A 21,135-nucleotide genomic window follows, 5' to 3' on the forward strand; every position below is an offset into this window, starting at 1 on the left:
TGCTGGCGGGGGGTATCCGGGGGGGACAGGGCCCCGGTGATGTCCCAGAGAGGGGCTCACGCTGCCTGGACCCCCAAGAGGGGCTCACGCTGCCTGGACTGGCTCTCGGCTAGAACAAGGCAGTTCAGATGCGTTCCTGTGCCGTTGTTTTACACACGCAGACCGGGTCTGAGCAGGAGGACATGCTGTGTGAGTGATTCCTGAGCGTGTGGCACATAGGTAGAGTGCACGTGGATGTGCACGAGGGACCGTGGGGATGGTTGTGTCCCCGAGGTGGGTCTGTGTGAGCCTGCAGAGGGCACGTGAGGGTGTGGAGAGGGGTTTGGTGGCCTTTCGTGAAGAGGAGGAGAGGAGGAGGCAGAATGGAACCTTTGGGTGCCAGAGACAGGGGAATGGCAACGGAAGGGCCGGATGGGGCAGCTCTTCCTCTTGGAAGCAGCGTGTGGAACACAGGGTGCGATCGCCCTGCCAGGGGCTGGGGCTGTCCCGGGGTGAGGGAGCCGGGCAGCAGTGGGTGGAAATCCCAACGGGTGCAGGAATGTTACCGGAGTGTTGTCAAACTTGGGTGTCTGCACTTCAAAAGGACACAGAGAAACAGAGAAGATTAAAAAAAAAAGCTACAAAAATTAATCAAAGGCTGGAAAAAATACATGATAGTGAGACACTCAAAGAGATTATCCATTGAATAAATTAAAAAGAAGGCTGAGAGGTGACTTGATTGCAGTGTAAGAGCATCCACATACCTGTCTACATGGGGAGAACATCTCAGGTACTAGGAGTCTGCAGGCCAGCGGAGAGCCAATGCTAGAAGCCAAAGCCGGTCGAATTCAAGTTTTAAAGAATCCTTACTTTTTTTATCAATAGCCCTCTTTTCATTAATTGTTGGCAAAAATGCGTAGGGAAGTGCTGTATTCGGCCCCTCTTGAACCTCCTCCAAGTCCAGACCGAGTCCCATTGTGGAGGAGACTCGCCATGAGCCCTCGTCCTTCCCAAGCTGCTGCCTCTGCGAAGGCCCCTGGGTCTCCTCGGGGTGCTGCTCAGCGTGGTGGAGGCCTCCAGAAGAAGAACCTCGGATCTCCACCTTCACCGACTGTTCAGAGGTTCTCCAAGGACTGGGTGTCTCCGACTGTTGCGGTGCCCCCCTTCCAGCTCAGCAAGGTGCAGCAGGGACCCTTCCTCCGTGCCCAGAGCACTTCCTGGCTGTTGGGTCTGCAGTTCAGTTTGTGGTTGTTGTGCAGGAATCTAGACCATGTTCAGTGTGTAGCTGTAGTTGTGTTGGATCTTCTGGAGTGGCAGAGGATTTGTGCGGGCGGTCGGGCCTCTGAAAGTTGCTGTGGAAGGGAAGCACAGCCTGCAGAAAAGGGGTGACTCTCTCCTTGCTGGGCCTGGTCAGAGTCCCCCTGGAGATGCTCTTCCCTGCGTGGGAACCGCTCTTCTCCCATCCTTCCCAAGTTGCTGCCGGCACCAGATGTTGTCACCGTCACTGCTTCTGTGAAGAGAGGGGACAGGCTGCCTGTGGCTTCACACATCGTGAGGAGGAAGGGTGGCAGCGGCTGGGCTGTGTCCTCCAGTGCCCACAGACACCACCTGCGGTTCCAGAGCTTCCCCAGGGGTGAGCCCGCCCTGAGGGGTGGCTCGGAGTGGTCCCCTGCTCACGGAGAGCTCTGGGGAGGTGGAGGCTGATCCTGAACCTGCCTTCTGACTTCTTGGCTCTGGAGGGGTATGGCTCAAGAGCTTTCTTCTCAAAATTGCCTTCACAGAGCTCCCATGTGCAGAAATCTCCCAGAGTTTAGAGGATGCCAGGAAGGTAGCATGAAGCCATGTGGGAGTCCCTCAGCTCTTGGGCTTCCTTTTCAGACTACTTCCATGGCAAGCAACGGTCTGAGAGCAGATTGCCAAGAGTGCCTTGGCAGTGATTGTCTCGGCGCCGTTCCTGAAGAGTGAAGGGCACGGGAGGGACAGCGTCACCGTGTCTCCCAGGGCAGTGAGGGATGCTTCCAAGGAATGGTTTGGCAGGAGAACTTCAATGGAGAGGCCGAGAGTTTGGGCACAGGGGTGTGTGAGGCCCTGCAACTCCAAGAGGTGCCACCCCACCTTCTGTAGGGTCCTTGGTGTGTCCCTGAGGACCTTCACGTGCCTGTCCTCTGTCCAGATGCTCCTACCAGAGCTGGCCATTCCTGTTGGTGTCTGTAGAGGGTTTCTCCAGTGACCTGTTCAGGACCTGTGCTGTGTTTTAACATACCCCATGGTGCCCCAAGCACTGACGCACACCTGAGCCCCACGTGTGACACTGGACAAACAAACGCCCAGCAACACATTTGGACAGAGGTTCCATGGCTGGGGCTGGGCTCGTTGGTTGTACATCACAGAGCTGCCTGGAGCAACCAAGGACATCGTGATGAGCAAATGATCCCAGGGGCTGGGTTAAGGGATGACAGAAATTGTCCTGGAGAACATCTGGCTGATGTTCAAGAGGTGGAAGAGCCTCTGCCCAGCAAGCAGGAACACGAAGGCCGCCTCAAGATGCCTCAGTTAAGGGTTGGTGAGATTATATCACCACTGGTGTGGTCTTGCTGGCCTCTGATAAATTCCTTTGTTTCCGCTAACGGGTGAGTGACAGGGCAGAGCCTCTGCCAGGCTCTTTGCCCAGGACAGCAATTGCTGAGGAGTTTTTCTAAATCTTTTCTGGCAGTGGCCCCACGGGCCTTCATCTGTCCCTGTGTGGGATGTGGCACTGCAGCTGGGAGGGGACAGGGTTTGGCTATTGCTTTTGGCATCTGACCTTCCCAAAGGGGTTCAGTCACACCACGGGTATGGTGTGGTGTCTCCTGAATTCCTGGAAGGAAAACGTGGCAGCTCCTTTATGGCAAGGCTGCACGTGCTGGGTTGGACGTGGGATGTTCCAACGCCTTTGGTCATGTTCATCTGAAGGGTTCCTCCTTCTGCGGGGGGGGATGGGGTGCCCGGCCAGTCTGCAAGAGGAGATGGGGAGTGGCGATGTGTTCTCCCAAATTCCCCTGTTTGCTGCCACGCTCTCTGGTCAGGTCAAGGTGTTTATTTCCGTTAAAGGCAGGAAATTGGGAAGGTTGAAATGCAGTTTTGGACTTTGGCATCAGGTGGTGAGGTCACCGGAACTGCGAGAGTTGTTCCTCACCTGAGTTTTTGGAACATCTGGAGACCATGAGGGTCACGTGGGCCCAGGCTGGTGAAGGTGGCATTGCCCAGGCTACTCAGTTTGGTGACTGGCTCCTGTAGCTGTTGCGAGGGGGTGACCAAGAAGGAACTCTGGCTGCCCAGGAATTATTCTGCAGCGGCCCAGGGCCCTGGTGGGTCCCTGGTGTCCACGTCAGGTCACTGCTCTGTGTGATACCCGGGAGAGCAGGTGGCCTTTGGGGACTCGGCGTGGCCAGCGTGGGAACTGGCCCTGCGGCCTGCTGTCCCCCGCCGCTGGGCTGCATGGCTGTGGGGACAGGGGGGATGTCAGGGTGGGCATTCTGCAGAAATCCTCCCTGTTAAGGCAGGGGGGTGCAGTTTAAGCCCCAGATGTTGGCATCGGTCAGATGAAGGGTTTGGGTCTTACTCTCCAGAAACCCGCGGGTGGAGAAAGGTGCTTTCTGAACTCTGACCCTGTCCCTTTCTTCCTTCTTCCAGTGGCTCAGAAGGTGGTGGCTCTACGGAAGAAGCAGCAGCTTTCCATTGGTCCCTGCAAGTCCCTGCCCAATTCACCCAGCCATTCCTCCGTCTCGGCGGCCTCCATCCCTTCTGTTCACATCAACCAGGTGGGAAACGTGGACAGGGAAAGCCGGGGACCCCCAATGCCTCTGCACACCCCCTGGGGTCACTCACTGCTTGGTGTATTCAGCCCAGCTCGAGGCTCACACGACAGCCCTGTAGTAGCTTTGGGCAGACCAGAGCCATTGTCACCCCAGAGCTTCTGTCCATAGCCCAGAACGGCTTGATGCTTGCCCTGAGGTTAAGCTTCATGTCTAAGGCAGTAGGTCTGGGTCACGGTCTCTGAAGACTGTGGTGTCTTTGTGCTGACACACAGAGCTGGGAGCGGTCTGCGGGGCAGCTCCTGGGCAGAGCGGGGGGCTGTGAGAGGGGCCCACGGTTCTGCTCCCCCTGGAAGCGGGAAGCTGATGGTCTTCCCTGCACATACAGGGGGGCTTCCGAGGGGATGTATTTGTGGAGGGGCGAATTCAGTGGCAAATCGAAGGAGTAGCAGAGAGGAAGAGGAGGTTCTTCTCTCTGCCACTGTTCTTCTGGCGCATTGTTAGTGTGGCAGGGACTGGAGGTCTCTGTGCCGGGAGGATGGTGCAGCTGGAGGAGTTTGTTCTGTGACTCTGGAGAAGCAGAGCTGACCCAGGAGGGACGGGTCGGGAACCAGAGCAGGGCGAGTGGTGGTGAAGGAGGTGCCTTATTGTGCTGGGGCTTTGCTGCAGTTCCAGCACCCTCACATGTGCTGAGCTGGCTCTGGTGAGGCCGGTGAGATACTGGGCTCTGCTGCTCCTCAGGGGTGGTCAGGCCAGCAGATTCCAACCCTAAAGTGCCTGGCACGTGCAATCCTGGGATCTGCAGCAAGGACCTCAGGAAGTGTGTCTGTCTGCGCAGTGCTGTCAGGCTGGGGAGAGGCTGGGTTGAGGGAGAGGGGCGACGGCATGGCCGGAGCAGCTGTGAGCCCCTCAGCTGCCGCAATGAGCTTGAAGCGGTTTTTGAGGGAAATTGTAGCTAAGGACTCAGAGGAGCCTGTAAAACTGCAGAAAAAAGGCAAGTTTAGCAAACCAAATTCCACCAGACTGACACTTCTTTTCATTAGAGGATTGTCTTTAGACTTTGGGATGCTTCTGAGCCCCTGGAGTCGTTCTGGTGGGACCCCAGGGCTGTCCAAGGGAAGTGATGCAGTGTGCAGCCCCCAGGGAATTGCATTCCATGGGGAATTGCAGCCCCCAGGGAATTGCGGCTGACGGCGAGGCCTTTCCAAGCCAGGACTACCGATTGATTGCTGGGTTGTAGCCATGTCAACAATAATGACAGGCCACGTCCTTCTGGAGTGTCCTCCTGCCCCGTACACGCTGTGCCTGCCGAGCACCGTGTCCCTCCTGCGCTTGGAGAACCTGGACTTCGCACAGAGGATCCGAGTTAATCTCTGTTCCCTGGGTCTTCTGTGGCTCAACCACAAACGCTTTCGGTTCCCAGTGCCCTGCTGCAGGATTCCTCGCTGTAGTCTTCACACGTTTCTCTTCCATGACAAAAGCACTTCCCCTAAAAATAGACTATGAAGTAATGGAACTGGTGAGTGAGAGTAAAACTCTGTGAAGTATTTCCCCATTCTCACCTGGGCTCAAGAATGAGGTTCTGGAGCTGCTTCATGCTGGCCTCAGAGAAAGTCCACCTGGCTTTGGGAAACCCAGATTCACCCATTCCTGGTGATTCTAACACGGACCCGGGCAGAACAGCCCACGCGCTCTGGAGGATATGGGCTTGCTGCCCACGTGGGAGGACACATGTCCAGCAGAGCACAGAGACGGGGTGCAGAAGAGCCCGGAATCTCTGCTCAGGAGTGACCCAAGGTGGTGACACACCAAAGAACGTGGTCTCCAGCATGGGCTGGAGCAGGTGACCACAGGAGAGCACAGGGCGCAGGTGGCTCCAGAGTCCTGCTGGGTGATGCTGCTGGAGCCGCTCGTGGGGCTCAGTGATGGTGGCCTCGCTCCTGGGAGGTGTCCTCTGCTCCTGGCACAGAGATACCAGCGGGGCAGCTCTGGGAGGGGGTGGACAGACGGTACAGGGTGAGGAAGGATGGACAAGATGAGGTCTTCGCAGAGTAGTGCCGTGTTCTGCCTTTCCCTACCTGAGGGTATGGGGTTCTCGCCAAGGTTTCTCACTTGCCTTCCCAAGAAAGAGAGCAGGAACTGGCACAGGGAGCAGGATCTCAAGGAAGAGTTTGGGAACACGGGATTTAACATGGAGATGAGATGGAAAGATGCCAGACAAGTACAGTTAGGAGCTTTTGTTTGCCTGGTACCGCTGTATGCAGGCAAGATGCACACTCTGGGACAGAGGTATCTCCTTTTCTCCTCCATCCCCTTGTGGGAACAGCGAGACTGCCCTCTCGAGTGCTTGGCCAGGAGAGCCCCTGGGAACCTGTGCCCTGCTCTGTCCTCGCATGGCAGGCAGTTAAGGCATCAGGCAGCATTTCATTCCCCTTGGCCAGCTGCCTTCTCAGGGCTTTTAGCTACAGCATCCCCTTCCCCTGGATCGTCCCCCTTCCCCTCTGCTGGTACCTGTGGTTGGGGCCTGCTCCCTTCCTAGCTTTGTGCCCGGGGAGGTGGTGGTGCCATCTGAGATCAGAAGGATGTTCTGCTCTGTGCCTGGCCTCCTGGCCCGTGCTGGCAGGGACAGCTCTGTCCTCTGGAGCTGCTGGTGAAGAAGGCATTGTCTTCTGGAACAGGGAACAGGCGGCCCCAGCAATGGCTGCTACGGCAGGAGCCAGCCCTAATCTCGTCACAGTTCTGGGGACATTGCCTCTCGTCCTGGTTCTGGGGGCATCCCTTCTGGAAGTACTTTGGTGCTACTGGTCGAGCCAAACTAACTTTGGGAATGGCTGTCACTTGTCTGGTCTCCTGACAACTCCACCAGTCCTTCGCAGTTGCTGGTAGAGGAGAGACCCCAGAGAATGCTGGTGATTTTGTCACCCATCTGTCTGGAGGACGTTCTTCTCCAGGTGTGAGGTGGCAGCTGGTTTCCAGACCTTCGTCATCGTGCCAGGTTCCCAAATTGGAAGGGCTCTGTGACGGTGGTGCTGTGCGAGGTGTTCTGGTGTCCTTGCACGGTGACGGTGGTGCTGTGCGAGGTGTTCTGGTGTCCTTGCACAGTGGATGATCCTCATTATGAAACAGTTCTTGAACCAACCAAAGCCCCTGCTTTCCTTTCTGTCTTTGGGAGTTTGGGGTCTTGCTTGTGTTCCGCAGCGGTGCCTCAGAGGACGCTGCTTCCATTGGGGCGGAGAGGGTGGGAGCTGCAGGAACAGGGAGGCTGTGGTCAGGATTTTCCACCGGAGATGCTCCTCAGTCTGTTTGTCACCATGAGTACCCTGTTCAGCATCTCCCTGGTCCTCTGGCGTGGCAGGAGCCAGGGCCAGCCCCGGGAGTCCCACACCATCCCCTGGGGATGCTGGGTCTGTCCCTTGGGCATTCCCAGCAGCTTCTGGGATGTGGATCTGCACTGTTTGAGTAGATACTTGGGATCCCCCAGGGCCCTGCAGCCCCCAAGGGAAGCTCTGGCTTTCCTGCTGGCTTGGGCTCTGCTCTGCCGTGTCCTGCCCGCACCCGTCACTGGGCCAGCAGGTTGGATGGGTTTGGGAGCCCGGTTCCTCTGCTCGGCCTTGGCTTCCAGCCGGCTCCCTCCCGGCAGCTGCCGGTCCCTCGCCCGAGGCTGTGGGTGGGAGTTCTCGGGCCAGTGGGTGCTTGCAGCGCTCCCAGAGTTACTCTGCCTGATTTCCTTAACTCTGCCAGCTCCTTCTCCACCTGATCCCCTTACCGTGGCTTTCTCCTTACCGTCCCTTTCTTCAGGGACCCAGGGGTGCCTGTAGGAGTCCCCCGGGCTGTGCGATGAGTCACTGCTGCCTGTTTGCTGTGGGATGGAAGTTTGTCTTTCTGCCAGAGAACTCGTTCCCAGATCTGGCAGGAGGTAACGCAGGCGCCCCATGTAGAGCCTTGGGGGCTGGTGGGGTGAACCATGTTGTCCCCCAGCCATGGGAGCCGCTGCTGGCCCCCTGGCGCTGCCCGGGTGCCCGGCCGTGCCCAGCCACGCTCCTCTGCCCTCCCAGCGCGGGGCCACCACCGTCGCGGCTTCGCTCCGATGGCCTGCGGTCCTGCACCGGCCCTTTGGTGACACCGGGAAGTGCCTTTACCGAGATGTTACTGAGAGAGCAGATGAAAGGACTGGAAAATTAAGCTTTGCAAGTGAAATGAAGCCCAAACTGCAGCTCAGCTGGGCTTGGCAGCGGGTACTTCCCTGCCTGTCCCAGCATGTCTCAGAGAGCTCACTCAGTCCTGGTGTCTCGGCAGCGGCAGCAGCGGGCATCTGCATTTCATAGAACCATAGAGTCAGAATAGTTTGGGTTGGAAGGGACCTTAAAGCCCCCCCCAGTGCCACCCCCTGCCTGTCCCCTGCAGGGACACTCCCACCAGACCAGGTTGCTCCAAGCCCCCTCCAACCTGGCCTTGAACCCCTCCAGGGATGGGGCAGCCACAGCTTCTCTGGGCAACCTGGGCCAGGCTCTCACCACCCTCACAGCAAAGAAGTTCTTCCCCACATCTCAGCTCAATCTCCCCTCTTTCAGTTTAAAATCTCAGTCTCCTCTAGGAAGCCTGTGTCCCGTAGCCCCCTCAGCTCACGATGCCCTCATTTCCATGGTCTCCTCTGGCTTCTTCCCACTCCTCGCCCACGCTGGGTCAGTGGCCGCTCTTCATTCACAATCTTCTGTTCAGAGCTCTTCCCAAATTTTACTCCATGTTCTGCCTGAGGCCTTTTTATGCCAAGAGTTACTCCATCTGAACTTCAGCCGAGCTCTTCCCTGCTCAGCACCCTGTGGCACTCCTGATATCTTTGAAGTTCGTGACATCCACCCGTTGCACACTAACAGGGAGGATTTTTACGAAGTTTTCAGCTTCTGCTGTGTTCTTAGATTTCAGTAGCAACCACAGGTGGTGGTTCAGGTGTTATGGTTGTTCAGCAAAGGAGCTGCCAGGAGCAAGAACGAGGTATTTGCCCAGACCTGTCATCTTGTTGGGGTTCTCCCATTCCCCTGGGATTTGTTCTGCTTCCCTGGATCCCTGATGAAGTATGGGAGCAGTCTGCTCCAGCTGAGCGTGGCTCGGGATGGCCTGCGGAGCTGGAGTCTGTCTCTGGGGGCATTTCTCCTCTGCCCCAGACTCATGGGGTGGTACCAGCCCTCACTGCCCTTTCTGGCTCGGTGGAGACTCCCTCCGGCCCCAGTGCTGTTCCTGAGGGCTGGGTGTCTGTGGGACACCCACAGTGTGTCCTTTGTTACCCAAAGACAATAACCGTGACCTGTCACCAACACCAGGCAAACTACAGCTAAGCAGAATGATTCTGGCCAGGGAGAGATTACAAATGAGGTTATGGGTAGTATGTAAAATATAAACCACAATTTAGCAAGATTTCTTCCTAGGAGCTTTCCCACCCATCCCCTGACATCCGCGGGGCTTGTCCCAGCTCCTGTGGCAGGAGCTCAGGCTCTACAGCCTCTTCTGAACCAAATCCTTCCCTTGCTCGTAGCTTCACAAATGTGCTGACGAGGCTACTGAGATTCCCAGAGCTCACCGGGGACTCCGCCGGGGCGGTTTCTGGACAGTGGTGGCCTGGCCGGGCTCTCCCTCCCGGGCAGCAGGTTCTCTGGGTGGCAGCATCAGCCGCTGTTCCCTCACACTTCCAATCTTTTCCTGGTTTTGACACAGTTCACACACTATGCGTCGATTAAATACCGATTGTAGCGTCACTGTTTGCCTGATCCTAAACCTGAGCTGTCTCAGGAAGTTTTCTTTGACTTGGTGGGCCTCGCTTTCTGCATCTGTGCCTTCCTCACGGCATCTGCAGAGCTCCTCATGCAGCGCTGAGTACTCGGCGTGCAGGAGCTGCCTCTCTTAACAGTGCAGAGGGCGGCACGTGGCTTTGTTTCCCCATGTCCCTGGTGGTGTCCCCTCCCCTGGGACATGACAGCAGGACTCCCTCGTTCAGGACAGGGCTCATCGGTGGGAGAACCCTGGAGAAGCCTCTGGAGAAGCTCCATGCCCATGTCCCCATCTCCAGAGGGAGTGCCTGGCCCCTTTCACATGCAGAGAGGTGCCAGCAGAGCAGGGTCCCTCTCGTTCTGCATTTTGGGGTGCCAGAAGCTTTCCTGTCTCCAGAGGGAAGTGGGACAGTCCGTGTCCTGTGCTGGCAGGGAGGACCCTGCTCTCACAAGGCTTTCCTTGGCCTCGGGGCAACCTGTGGCCCCCGGCTCCTCGGTTTGGGCCACGCATGTGGCCAGGGAGATGCTCAGCCCCATCGGTCCCTTTCGGTCCCAGGCTCCCTGTCCCCCTGAGTGGTCACAGACCTGGACAGGCTGCAGAGGGTCTGTCGCTCGGTGCTGCCCTGTCTCCAGCCTGGGGTTAGGGTCCTCTAGACCCCTCCCCAGGGGCGGTGGTCTTCAAGGATGGGCCTTCAACGCCATGGGCTTCACCTCCCCACTGTGGAGGGGTGTTTGGCTCTGACTTCAGGCAGCAGGTACCGTGCTGGCTGCTGTGGAGGTGCTCTGCAGCTGGGGGTAGCCTGCCTGTCAACATTGTGACTTCCCAGGAGCAGCTCTTGGCTCCCCAAATGTGGCTGTGAAGAGGGTCCATCTCAGAGTACTCCCAGAGCGGGATTTCCCTGCGGCACACCCTGCTGGAGTCCCTTGCTCTGCCTTGGAGGGGAAGAAGTTGAGCTGATTCTTGATCGGCTCTTTCCTCTTTTAAGAGTTCTCTTTTGTGCATCTTCTCCCATTTCTCTCATCAAAGACAAGATGATCCATAGCCTGAGCGAAGGTGGCACCCTTCCTGGGAAATGGGGCTGTGGGTCCTGGTCGCTGCTCTGCCTGCACAACCCCTTTCACGCTTCTAACCTCCCTGAAGTGCTTGTCTCAGGAGAAGGCTCGGGTCCTGCCGGTCACAGCATCTGCTCATGGGGGTTTCCTCAGTGGGCACCTCTGGCAGGTCCTCGTCCTGCATGTGCTGGCACCTCCTGCTCCAAGCAGTGGGTGGAAGCGGGGGCGTCCCGGAGCCATCAGTGCTGCTGCTCGGTGGGAGGTGAACCCGAGGAGTCGGGCTGGAGCTCTCCTGCCCTTCCAGGGGCAGCCTCTTCAGCGTGGGTTTGAAGTCCTGTCCCAAGACCAGCAGAACCACTGAAGAAATTCATTAGGAAAAATTTTTATACAGAAGGGGTTATTAAGCGTTGGAATGGGCTGCCCAGGGAAGTGGTTGAGGCACCATCCCTGGAGGTATTTAAAAGACGGGTTAACATAGTGCTTAGAGACATGGTTTAGTGATGGTTTTTATCAGGGTTAGGTTGATGGTTGGACTAGATGATCTTAAAGGTCCCTTCCAACCCAGACAATTCTATGATTCTGATTCTCTGATTTAGAAGAGAGCGCAGGCTGCCATGTGCCTTGTCGTAGTGAGACATCCCGGGCTGCAGGTCTGAGAGGCTTTTGTGCAGGTCCTGCTCCTCCTGACCTCCTGGAGCTCCTTCCCTGGTCACGTGGGCAGAGGAGAGGGAGCCGCTACTTGTCTTAAGAGCAACGGTCAGGTCTTCCCCTCTCCTGGGGTTGAGCGAGGTGTTCGTGAAGATGCAGTGTGTTGTCCCATGTGTTCCCGGAGCAGCCAAGGCCATGGTGCTCCACAGGCACAAGAGGTGTGGGCCACCCTTGGGCTCTGCTTGGAGAAACCTTCAAACCAGCAGCAGAGACACGTTTTACACAGAGGGTGAGCTCGGCTTGTGGCACCCGGTGCTTCAGGAGACACTGGAAAGGCGAGGGCTTGAGTCACAGGGACACACGTGGTGAGACATGGAAGGGACCGAGCGGGACGTGGAGGCAGGCAGGCTCCGGGCTGTGTCACAGCTTCCTGTCCAGCGGCCTCTGCGGAGAGGAGGGTTCTCTCAGCAGAGTCTCCGAGGGATGGCTGCGCCTGTCCTGGGGTGTGGAGGGGGAGGACGCTGAAGTGTCCCCAGCCGTGCGTCTCTGAGAAGAGCCGCTGCTGCTGCTCAGGGGCTCAGCGGGGCTCATCGCTGCCTCCGTGACTGCTCCAGACCAGAGGGGCTCCCCAGGTGCCAGCCGACAGCCAGCGGTCAGGTCCCTCTGTCCATTCGCTGCTCCTCACTCTTCATTTCAGAACTTTAACATTTTACCGGTGGAAAATCTAGAGCAGAAGGAAGGGAAGTGACGTTCCCAAGATCCCCAGTTGGGCAGTAGCGGTGCATGGCGTGGGATGTCTCCCCTGTCCTCATCCCCTCTGCTCTTCCTTGCCCTGGTTGGTGCAGGAGGCTGCGTCCGTGGAAGGTGTTCCTGTTGGTGGAAGGTGTTCCCACAGCCGTTCCCCAGGCGGCCGCCTGTCTCTGTCTGACTGTCCCATCTCCTTCTGCCCCAGGCCACCAACGGCGGAGGAGCCTTCAGCGACTACTCCTCCTCGGTGCCCTCCACGCCCAGCATCAGCCAGCGGGAGCTGCGGATCGAGACCATCGCTGCCTCCAACACCCCCACCCCCATCCGCAAGCAGTCCAAGCGGCGCTCCAACATATTCACGGTAAGCGAGGCCAGGCTCAGCAGAGTCTTGGGGGGGTTTCTGGGGGTCAAGCAAGGCGAGGGGAAGGGATTGGCGCTATGGCAGTCTGGCCCCACAGCCTCTAAGGGGACCTTGCTGTGCTGCCAGCGAGGGATGGGAGCAGTGGACGCAGCGGGTGCCTGGGGGTCTCCCCCAGGAGCGTGTGTGCAGCCACGGGGGATGGAGCCTTCTGCAGGAATAGGGACTGTGGTGCTGGGAGCTGCTTCTGGGGGCGTGTGTGTGCATGGGGGGGCACCTGAGAGCAAGCCTTGCACGCCCAGGAGTGTGCATGGGGTACGCTTGTGAGTGTGTGCGTGCCTGTGTGCGTGTGTGTGAGCGGAACTCCCTGGTCTTCACTGGGGAGAGCTGCACGTTGTGCCTGCACAGCACCAGGGACCTCTGCTGTTCCTCTCCTGGGGGCCCTGGTCCCCCAGCGTGGCACAAAGCCCCCCAGCGCCTGGGCCTCCTCTTTGGTGCCCACTGTGCCGTGCCGAGCCCAACGTGTGGCACCCCGCTCGCTCCAGCCCCCAAACCCCGCGTCTGCGTGACCTGGGCAGTGTGGCCAGCCCTGCCATGGCCAGCCCTGCCGTGGAGTCTGCAGGGAGGGAGGCGTTAGGAACTGGCCAAGCTGCAGTCCCCGGGGAGTGCAGGGCACATTTGCACTGTTGTCTCCACCGGCTGAACTGCAGCCTGCCCACGGCACGCTCTCGCACCACGCACATGCCTGACCGTGCAGCGCGCACTGTCCTGCCCACACTCAGCCGTCCCCTCGCTGGCAGCGCAGCCCCTCAGCGTCCCCTGGCACACACGGCCCCAGTCCCCACGTCTAGCGTAGGTAGCCGCTGTCCCCATGTGAACGTGCTCCTCTCCCCCTGGTGCCCCTGTAAGGTGCTGGGCTCAGGCCTCTCTCCTCCTCCCCATCTGAGTGTGCTTCCCAGCCACCATCGCTCCGTACCCTCTGTCTGCTGTCTGTGGAACCGGCTGCCACAAAGTCCTTGTATGTGTCGCACTGTGTCACCCCATGTGAGCAGCAGCCTTTGCTCTGGACCAGACCACGTAAATTCAGAGCATCCCATGCCCCATCCCTCTCACCGCACTATTGGCACCCCAGAGCCCCTGACTCCTGCTGGGAGCGTGCCCATCTCCCCCAGCTTCTGACATCCTGGGAGCGTCCGCTCCCATGTCCTGAATGCTCCCTGCGCTCCCGGCCGTTTGCATCTCCCGCACCTCCCAGCTCTCTCTGCACGTGTTCCCGGCCCATCCCAGCGCACGTGCTCATCCCTGTGCCCCCCACTGCCCCTCCCAGTACACACCACCCTCGGCAGCGGACCCTCTGCTCCTGGTGCATGGTTGTTCCTGTAGTAGCCACCCCTCCTCTGTGTGCCCATGCCTCCCCGAAGACACCCTGTAGGTCTCCTGTTGTTGGTGGTCGTGCTTTCCTGTTGCACTCCAGCGCTGGTGGATGCTTCTCTTCCCTCCCCGCCGTTCCTCGTGCTCATGCTTGCTGCTGTGCACCAGTGCACGCGGGCGCTCATGCACGGCCACCCATCCCTCCGCTCGCCGACGGGGCTGGACTCGCCGTCAGCTCATCCTCACGCTCTCACTGTTCCCGGAGCCCTGCGCTCGGCTCACCCGGTGCGGGCACACGCTCCCGGCGGGAGGAGGAGGAGGGCGGCTTGCTGTGGGGCTTACGCTTCTTTGCTGTGGACGTCATCATCCGTCTTGGGCTCTCACCCGCTCACTCATTCTGGGCTCAGGCTTGCTCACCCGTGCCGTGGGGCTCGTCCGGGCTCGCACTCACTCGCCCTGCTGCCAGGGCTCACGCTCGCTCGCTTGCTCTCGTGCCGCTGCACATACATGGCTCCCATTGACGTCTTCACCCCATCTGGTCGTGGCAGCAGCAGCAGCAGCTCCCGACACCCCCTCCCGCAGCGGGACAGGGCCAGGGAGAGCGGGGAGGGGAAGGGAAGGCTGTTTTTCTGCCGCTAGCTTTTCCCGGGCAGGGCAGGCAGTGTAGGTGTAGCCAGCAGCCCCCGTCCCCGCGGGGTCCCCCAGGTGGGAATGGGTCTCTCCCGGGTCCGCTCGGCTCCAGGAGCGGCTGCAGCCCCAGTCCTGAGCTGTGCCTGGCTCCTCCGTGCCCAGTCCTCCTCCTCTCCTCCTCCTCCTTTCCTCTTCCTCTTCCTCCTCTCCTCCTCCTCGTCTCCCGCTCTTGCTCCCCTCCCGCTCCCCTCTGCTCCCCACGCCGGATCGGGCCCCGCCGCCGCCGAGGCGGGGGTCCGCGTGCCGGAGACCACCAGGTGGAGACAGACTCTGCCCCGTCCCCGCTAGCTGGAGCCCGCGCCCCGAGAGCTGCTGCCGCCGGCGCCCGGCGCCCGGCCTGCCTGGCACCCACCGCTGACAGCTCGTGTCCATGTTCTGAGTATAACTTGCCAAACTCTTTATTCTTTCGATATTTGCAGATATGTGCCACTGTTTCCAACTTTTCATCAACAAAAAGGCCTTTTCAACTCCTTCCAAATTAGAAGATCCAGGTGGTTACACACGGCACCTCTGTACAAATTCTCTCACTTTTCATTGCCTCTCCAGGGCCGGATAAGGGATGGGCACTGGGATTGATCTAAGATTAGAGGCTCGCCCGCCCTCCAGCCAGCATGGGTCCCCCCCTCGGAGACACGCAGGAGCCTTTTAAATCCCCCCAATGTAAAGTCTAGGAAGCGCTGAGACGGCCTGCGCCTGCACTTTAAGCTGGGACATTTCGGGGCCTGCTGGATGCTGTCTAGGCACTTTCCGTGCTCGGGGATGCCAGGCCGACGACCCTCATGGGACGGGAAGACCTGCAGACCCGCCGGGACCGGGCGACAGCAGCGAGTGGAGCTGGACGGGCCAAAAGACGCTTTGCTGCTGCCTGCGGGAGCTGCTGCTGGCGCCCGCCGCTGGCACTCGCTCCTTCCTCCCTCCTGCACCTCCTGCAGCCTGCATGGACTCCTGCTCCTCCTCCTCTTCCTCCTCGCAGCACAGCAGCCATCTGTGTCTCTTTAGTTTTCTTCTCTTTCAATCTCTTTGTTTTGTTCTGGGCCCAAAAGCAAGTGAATCGGTGTCCCAGGCGTGTGGGGCTGGTGTCCCTTTCTGATCCAAAGCACACGGGGCGCTCCCGGACCGAGGGGGTGTGTAGGACGCTCCGGAGAGACGCTGCCGCTGCCCTTCTGCCATTGTTGTGATTCTGAATGTATTGATTGTGCTCCATGCCATGTATGACTTGATATTTTCCTCTGTCCTAAGCACTTTGAATGAGTTCTGCTCAACAGACTGTATATTTCATATTGTATTTATTGGAGTTTGCTCTCACCGCAGCCGCCCTCAGGGGCTGGCGGGTTTTGCTCTCAACTCTCTAGACGTGTGATAGATATTTATTGTCCATGCTCTTTTGTAAGGGGCTGGTATCTCTGCCCGGTGACCTGTGCTACTTTGTATGGTGCAAGTGTGTTAACAGAATAAATCTGTTGGATTAGTAGAGGTGTGAGTTCCTTCACTGCCTTAGCTCCTCTCCTGCTTCCATCCATGCTCCACCTGCATCCCACGCCATCTCTGTCTGTCGCCATGTCCTGTGTGCTCCCGCGGGAGGTGGGTCAGAGTAGCCCCGTTCTGCCCCGAGGACAGTCGTGGGGGGAGAGGACAGCTTGCCAGGGGACAGGCGGTGGGGAGGCCGGGGCTGGAGTGTCCCCAGAGGGGACGGGCGAGACGCTGGTGGCTCCATGCGTTGGGAGACCCAGCCCGGGGAGAGTGGTCCGCGCTGCTCCGCTCTGGCAGCCCGCCGCGGACAGGGGGGTTCGTGCCTTTCCCTCTCCTCTGCCCCTCTCACTAACGGACCTGTGTCTCTTCTCTTCCAGTCTCGAAAGGGCGCCGACCCGGAGCGGGAGAAGAAGGTGCCAGAGTGTAAAGCGGACAGTATCGGCAGCGGGCGGGCCATTCCCATGAAGCAGGTTCGATCCTCCTTCTTTTGCCCCCGCGCGGGAGCGGGCTCCCTGGGGAGGTGCAGTGAGGCTTTCCGGTGTGGACTGAGGTGCCTTGGCTCGGGAGAGCATGGAGGGGACCGGGTGTCGTCTGGCCTGGCCGATGCGAGGTTTTTTCGGTGTGGATTGGGGTGCCTTAGTTTGGCATGAGGTGCAGGAGGACGCGGAGGGGTCGGGTATCCCCCCAGGCATCCCGGGGGGCTGCACGCCTGCCCTGCGCCCGAGGAGCGCGGTGCTGGGGGTCCTGGCCTGGACCCTGCACCCGGTGCTGGGCGCAGCGCGGGGGCTGCTCTGGCGGCGGAGCAGTTCCAGCAGAGGGCATCCGCGCCCCGCGCCCGCTCCCGGCCCCCTGCTGCAGCCCTCTCCCTTTCCCCCTCCCCCTCTTCCTCTCCCTCTCCCTCTCCTCCTCTTCCTCTCCCTCTCCTCTGTTCTCCTTCTCCTCCTCTCTGGGCCAGGAGCACAGTGGGGTGGCTCTGGGGGGGCTGCGTCTGGGAGGGCAGCGTGCCCGGGGTGGGCTCTGGGGCCAGAGGGGAGCAGTGCCGGGGGAAGCAGTGCTGGGCAGGGCTCTGGGGTCTCACACGGGGGGCTCTGCTTCCAGAGCTCCAGAGGTTTGCACAGCCCCAGGAGGAAGGGACACATCAGCTTCATGCCATGTCGTGCCCCTTCCCTCTCTGCGGCACAGGCCCTTTTTTGAATCTCTGGTTGGAGCAGGGATGGAGGCTCCTTTAGCTGTTTCCTCCACCACTTCTGCGGCCGGGGTGCTTGTCCCTCTGTCTGCGCCGCTCCCCATTTCCCGTGGGAGCTGACAGCCACTGTGTGCTGGGGACGGTGGAGGTGCCCCCTCGGCATCACCCAGCACTGGTGGCGCACAGCTCAAGCCCTGCCTCTTGGCTGCCCCTGGGGACGGTGGGCAGGGGGGCTGTGGTGGCAGCGCTGTGGTCTCTGACCGAGAGCTGGCCCCACGTGGCCATGGGGAGCAGCGGTGGTTCTGCAGTGAGGGAGGGGAGGCCAAGCTAGAGCGAGGAGCCCTGAGCTGGACCCGACGTGGCTCCCCAAAGCCCTGCTCCTGGCAGCGGGAGCACTGGTCGTGGGAGCATTTCCGTGGCCCTTGTTTTCTGGGCCTTTGGGTTGCTTTTTCCAGGATTTCCCGTCACCCTGCAGGGCAAGGTGCTTTCTTTACCTGCTTCCGTGTCTCTCAGTTGCCAACTGGGCCCGGCCTTGCCCATTTGCTGGAGATGGCAGTGTTTTGGTGTAATTATCAAGTCGCTCCTTGCAGGCAGCACAGTGCTGGTTCCCTGCTGAGCAGGGAGGGAGCTGAGGCAGACGAAGGTCTAGGTCTGCATGACGAAGCTTTCACATTGCTCCTGCACTTCGCAAGGAGAAGTAGGTGCCAGACTGCTTGCCTGGCTCAGGACCTGAGTGAAGCGACCCGTTTGCGCAGCAGCATCTTGCCAGGAGACCCTGGGGCAAACCATCACCCCATGGGACATGGGTCCCTGCCCTCCCAGGACCGGCACCTCCCGGGGCCAGAGCTGCTGGGGGTGGCTCTGCAGAGAAGCCTTTTTACAGGAACATGTACTGATGCTGGGGGAAGCAGTGTCCTGTTGGAAAGTCAGGCACAGGTTTATGGACATGGCTCTCCCTGTGGTGCCATTCCACGTGGGAGCTGCTCGCCCTGGGCGATGCTCCGGCCACTGAGCAGCACTGTGATCCGTCTCCTGAGATGCCGTGGCACTCTGGAATCACCGCCCTCCCGCTGCTCAAATTAAACAGTTGTGCTATGGCATCTCGGGAAGGCACGGAGCTTTGTTCCTGGAGGAGGAACAAGGCTGATCTCCACGTGCAGGGCGTGGGGATGAGGTTGGTGTGAACACGCCATGGACAGATGCAGAGTGATGAGTTTTGCACCGTCCCTTCACCGCATCGTCCCTCCAGGAGCAGCGATGACTTGGTACCACAAAGTGGAAATGAGCTGTAGCTCTGTATCACAAAGATTTGGGATAAACAGTGATTGCTCTGCTCTCTGATGGGGGACCTGCCCTGTCTGGAAGATTGTGGGGGTCTCGTTGCTTGCCATCTCTTTGAAGGAGCTGGGCCTTCAGCCAGTTTTGCTCTTACGTGGTCTGGTGGCCCTGCCCAGCCATAAGAGAGCGGAGCAGCCAGTCAGTTTGGGGCTGTGGAGTGTCAGACCTGCAGGATCTTCTGCCTGATGCCTGTCCGGGTTCAGACTCCTTCGCTCCCTCAGCATGTGCCCTGCGGGGCTGGTGGCCGCAAACACTGCCTTCGGGTGCTGCAGCCGCTGCTTCATAACCTGGGGAGCAGTTTGATTCCTCTGCTTGGAGACAAGGCTGGCGTATGATGGAATTCCCTAGGGGTGGGTGATGGCAGCGGGGTGGTTGCCCTGCAAAGTCCTTCCCTGGTACCTGTGGCCACTGTGACCAGTGCATGGTCTCTCCTGGGCTTTGCGGGAAGATGACCAGCACTGGGGACTGCTGGTGGCCCTGTTTGGCACTCGGTGCCTTGGGTTTCTGCGCGGAGCTGGGTCTGCTCTCGGGGAGGGCTGGCCACCAAGTGGGAGGCTGGGCCGGGTGTTGCAGAAAGGAGAGACATTGGGTGGGGACTTCGCGTGGCTGAGAAGGGACACGCTGCCACGGAGGTGTGGTGGCTGCCTGTCACTTGTCACCACCTTCTCCAGCACAACTGAGAACACCTCTGGGTGACCTGCTCTGTCTCCCTTGTGCCCTACACACACCTGGGAAAGGTGGAAATGCCGGGTGGTAGAGGTGAGACCATGGAGACTTTGCTGTGAGGGTGGTGAGACCCTGGCCCAGGTTGCCCAGAGAAGCTGTGGCTGCCCCATCCCTGGAGGGGTTCAAGGCCAGGCTGGACGGGGCTTGGAGCAACCTGGTCTGGTGGGAGGTGTCCCTGCCCAGGGCAGGGGGTGGCACTGGGCGGTCTTTAAGGTCCTTCCAACCCAAACCATTTGATGATTCTATGATGCTATGGATGTTGGGGCCCCTCTGTGCCCAGGAGAGCATCTCCTCTTCCTCCGGTGCCTCTGCTGGGGCTGCTCGGCACCAGGGACTCGAGGTCCCTTTGCTGCAGTGTCCTTTTGGTGCTATGTAGGTTTGGGTGGTCTTGCAAGGTTGGAAGAGCTTCATAGCTGGACGCTTGTGTCTGAGAAGTGGGTTAATTAGGCCGGGAGACTAAGCTTCCCCAGCTGTTCGTTACTAGGACTGAACTCCTAATTGCACACGTACCAGATTCTTCCTGGGAAGGCTGCACTGAAGGCGGGGGCAGCCTGGGGGTCCCCAGGTCCCTGGCCCAGCTCGGTTGGGGCCACGCGCTCCAGCAGGGCCCAAGGCGGGTGACTCCTCCTCCTTGGGAGCTGGAATCATGCTGGGAGCTTAGATTACATTTAAATTGCCATTTGCATTTTCCAATCAATACGCGACTTTACAATTAAGTTTGGTGTTAAAATTCTTAGCAAAAAGTGAGTGGAAGGGAGATTTGTGGAGTAAACGAGTCCTTTGGGGGCCATCGCTGCTCCCTGCTTCATTACGCTGCATATTGCTGCTGCTGCTTTTACTGTGCTCCACCACGATCCAGCACAGCAGAGACACGCGCTGGCCGACAAAATGCCGGGAAGAAAGGAAAAGTGGGGAGAGGAAGAGGGTTGGGCTCTCCTGCCTTTCATCCCTGGCACCTTCTTTCCCTCCTGCAGGACTTCCACCCCCCGGGAGAAACTTGTGGAAGAGTTAGTCCTTACAAATCTTTCCAGGAGGAGCAGAGGGAGCTTGAGGTGTGTCAGTGCCGGCACAGGGGTCTGGGCAGACTCGAGGAGCCGGGGCAGGACATGCCTGGAGGGATGAGTCTGGCCGTGGGGATGTGCCCATCTCCGGCCCCTTCTCCGGCATCTCCTCCTGCCACTTCCCAGCTCTGGCAGAGCTGGTGAGGGGCTTTCCTACGGGAAAACCAATTCTCTGGATGCTGCTGAGCCAAACTTCCACATTCTGCCATCAGGAAAGAAGTTGGGCTACAGAGTTGTCACCTTGATGCAGTCAGTTAAAACCTGGAATCCTCTCGGCTTCTGTGCCCTGCCTCCTAATCTCCAGAACAGCAGTGAACAACAAATCTAACTGAGCTCTGCCCCTCGATTCGGCTGCTTCTTGCAAGTGTTTGGCCTTAAGGGCCCCTTCCCCTCTCCCTCATTTCATTAGATGTTTACTTAGATTGTGTAGTTGCTCCCAGTTTTGGACTCTCGTGCCTTCTGGCTTGAAGAAACAGGATGGCAGTGCTCGATCCGCTGTTTCCAGCTCTGTTTCTGCTCATGTTCCAGTTTGCCAAGTTCCAGATTTGTAGCTGAACTCGCTGCAGCTGAACTCTTCTTTGCAGACAACTCATTTCTGGGGCTTGGCAGAAGATGCAGCAGCCTGGAAGTGTTGAAGGATGTGGCACCAAGGTGTATGAAGTCGAAGACCCCTCAAGAGGAGGAGAGGCAGTGGAGCTGTTGGTTTGCAGTATATATTTGGCAGGTCAGGCTGTAGAACAGAGCCAGGTTTAAGGCCAGGAGGGATCATTGTGCTCAGAGTCCAGAGAATTTCACCCGGTGAATTTGAGCCAGATTTGTAACTTCAGCCTGGTCTGGAGCAGGTTGGTTTGAAAGGTATCAAACAAATGTTCTCAAATCCAGAGAACCTACCGTTCCTCTAGCTGAGCTGGTGTAACGTTGAGCTGTCTCTGTACGTGAGGAGGAATGACCG

General features: G+C 59.0%; 1 protein-coding gene across 7 annotated transcripts in view; it reads left to right on the plus strand.

The window, feature by feature from the left end:
- AGAP3 (ArfGAP with GTPase domain, ankyrin repeat and PH domain 3) overlaps positions 1-21,135 on the plus strand; it is a 109,123-nt gene that overhangs the window by 40,076 nt on the left and 47,912 nt on the right. For 5 of the 7 annotated variants that reach the window (XM_074157785.1, XM_074157787.1, XM_074157786.1 and 2 more), the window contains 3 exons: positions 3,652-3,779; positions 12,189-12,344; positions 16,250-16,342. In XM_074157785.1, coding sequence (XP_074013886.1) covers positions 3,652-3,779; positions 12,189-12,344; positions 16,250-16,342 — 377 coding nt within the window. Of the gene's footprint in view, positions 1-3,651; positions 3,780-12,188; positions 12,345-14,821; positions 15,872-16,249; positions 16,343-21,135 lie in introns of those variants that run through there. The other 2 variants (XM_074157790.1, XM_074157791.1) reach the window with 2 other exon arrangements.

This window comes from Numenius arquata, chromosome 12 (assembly GCF_964106895.1).
Source record: "Numenius arquata chromosome 12, bNumArq3.hap1.1, whole genome shotgun sequence".
NCBI classification, from domain to species: Eukaryota; Metazoa; Chordata; class Aves; order Charadriiformes; family Scolopacidae; genus Numenius; species Numenius arquata.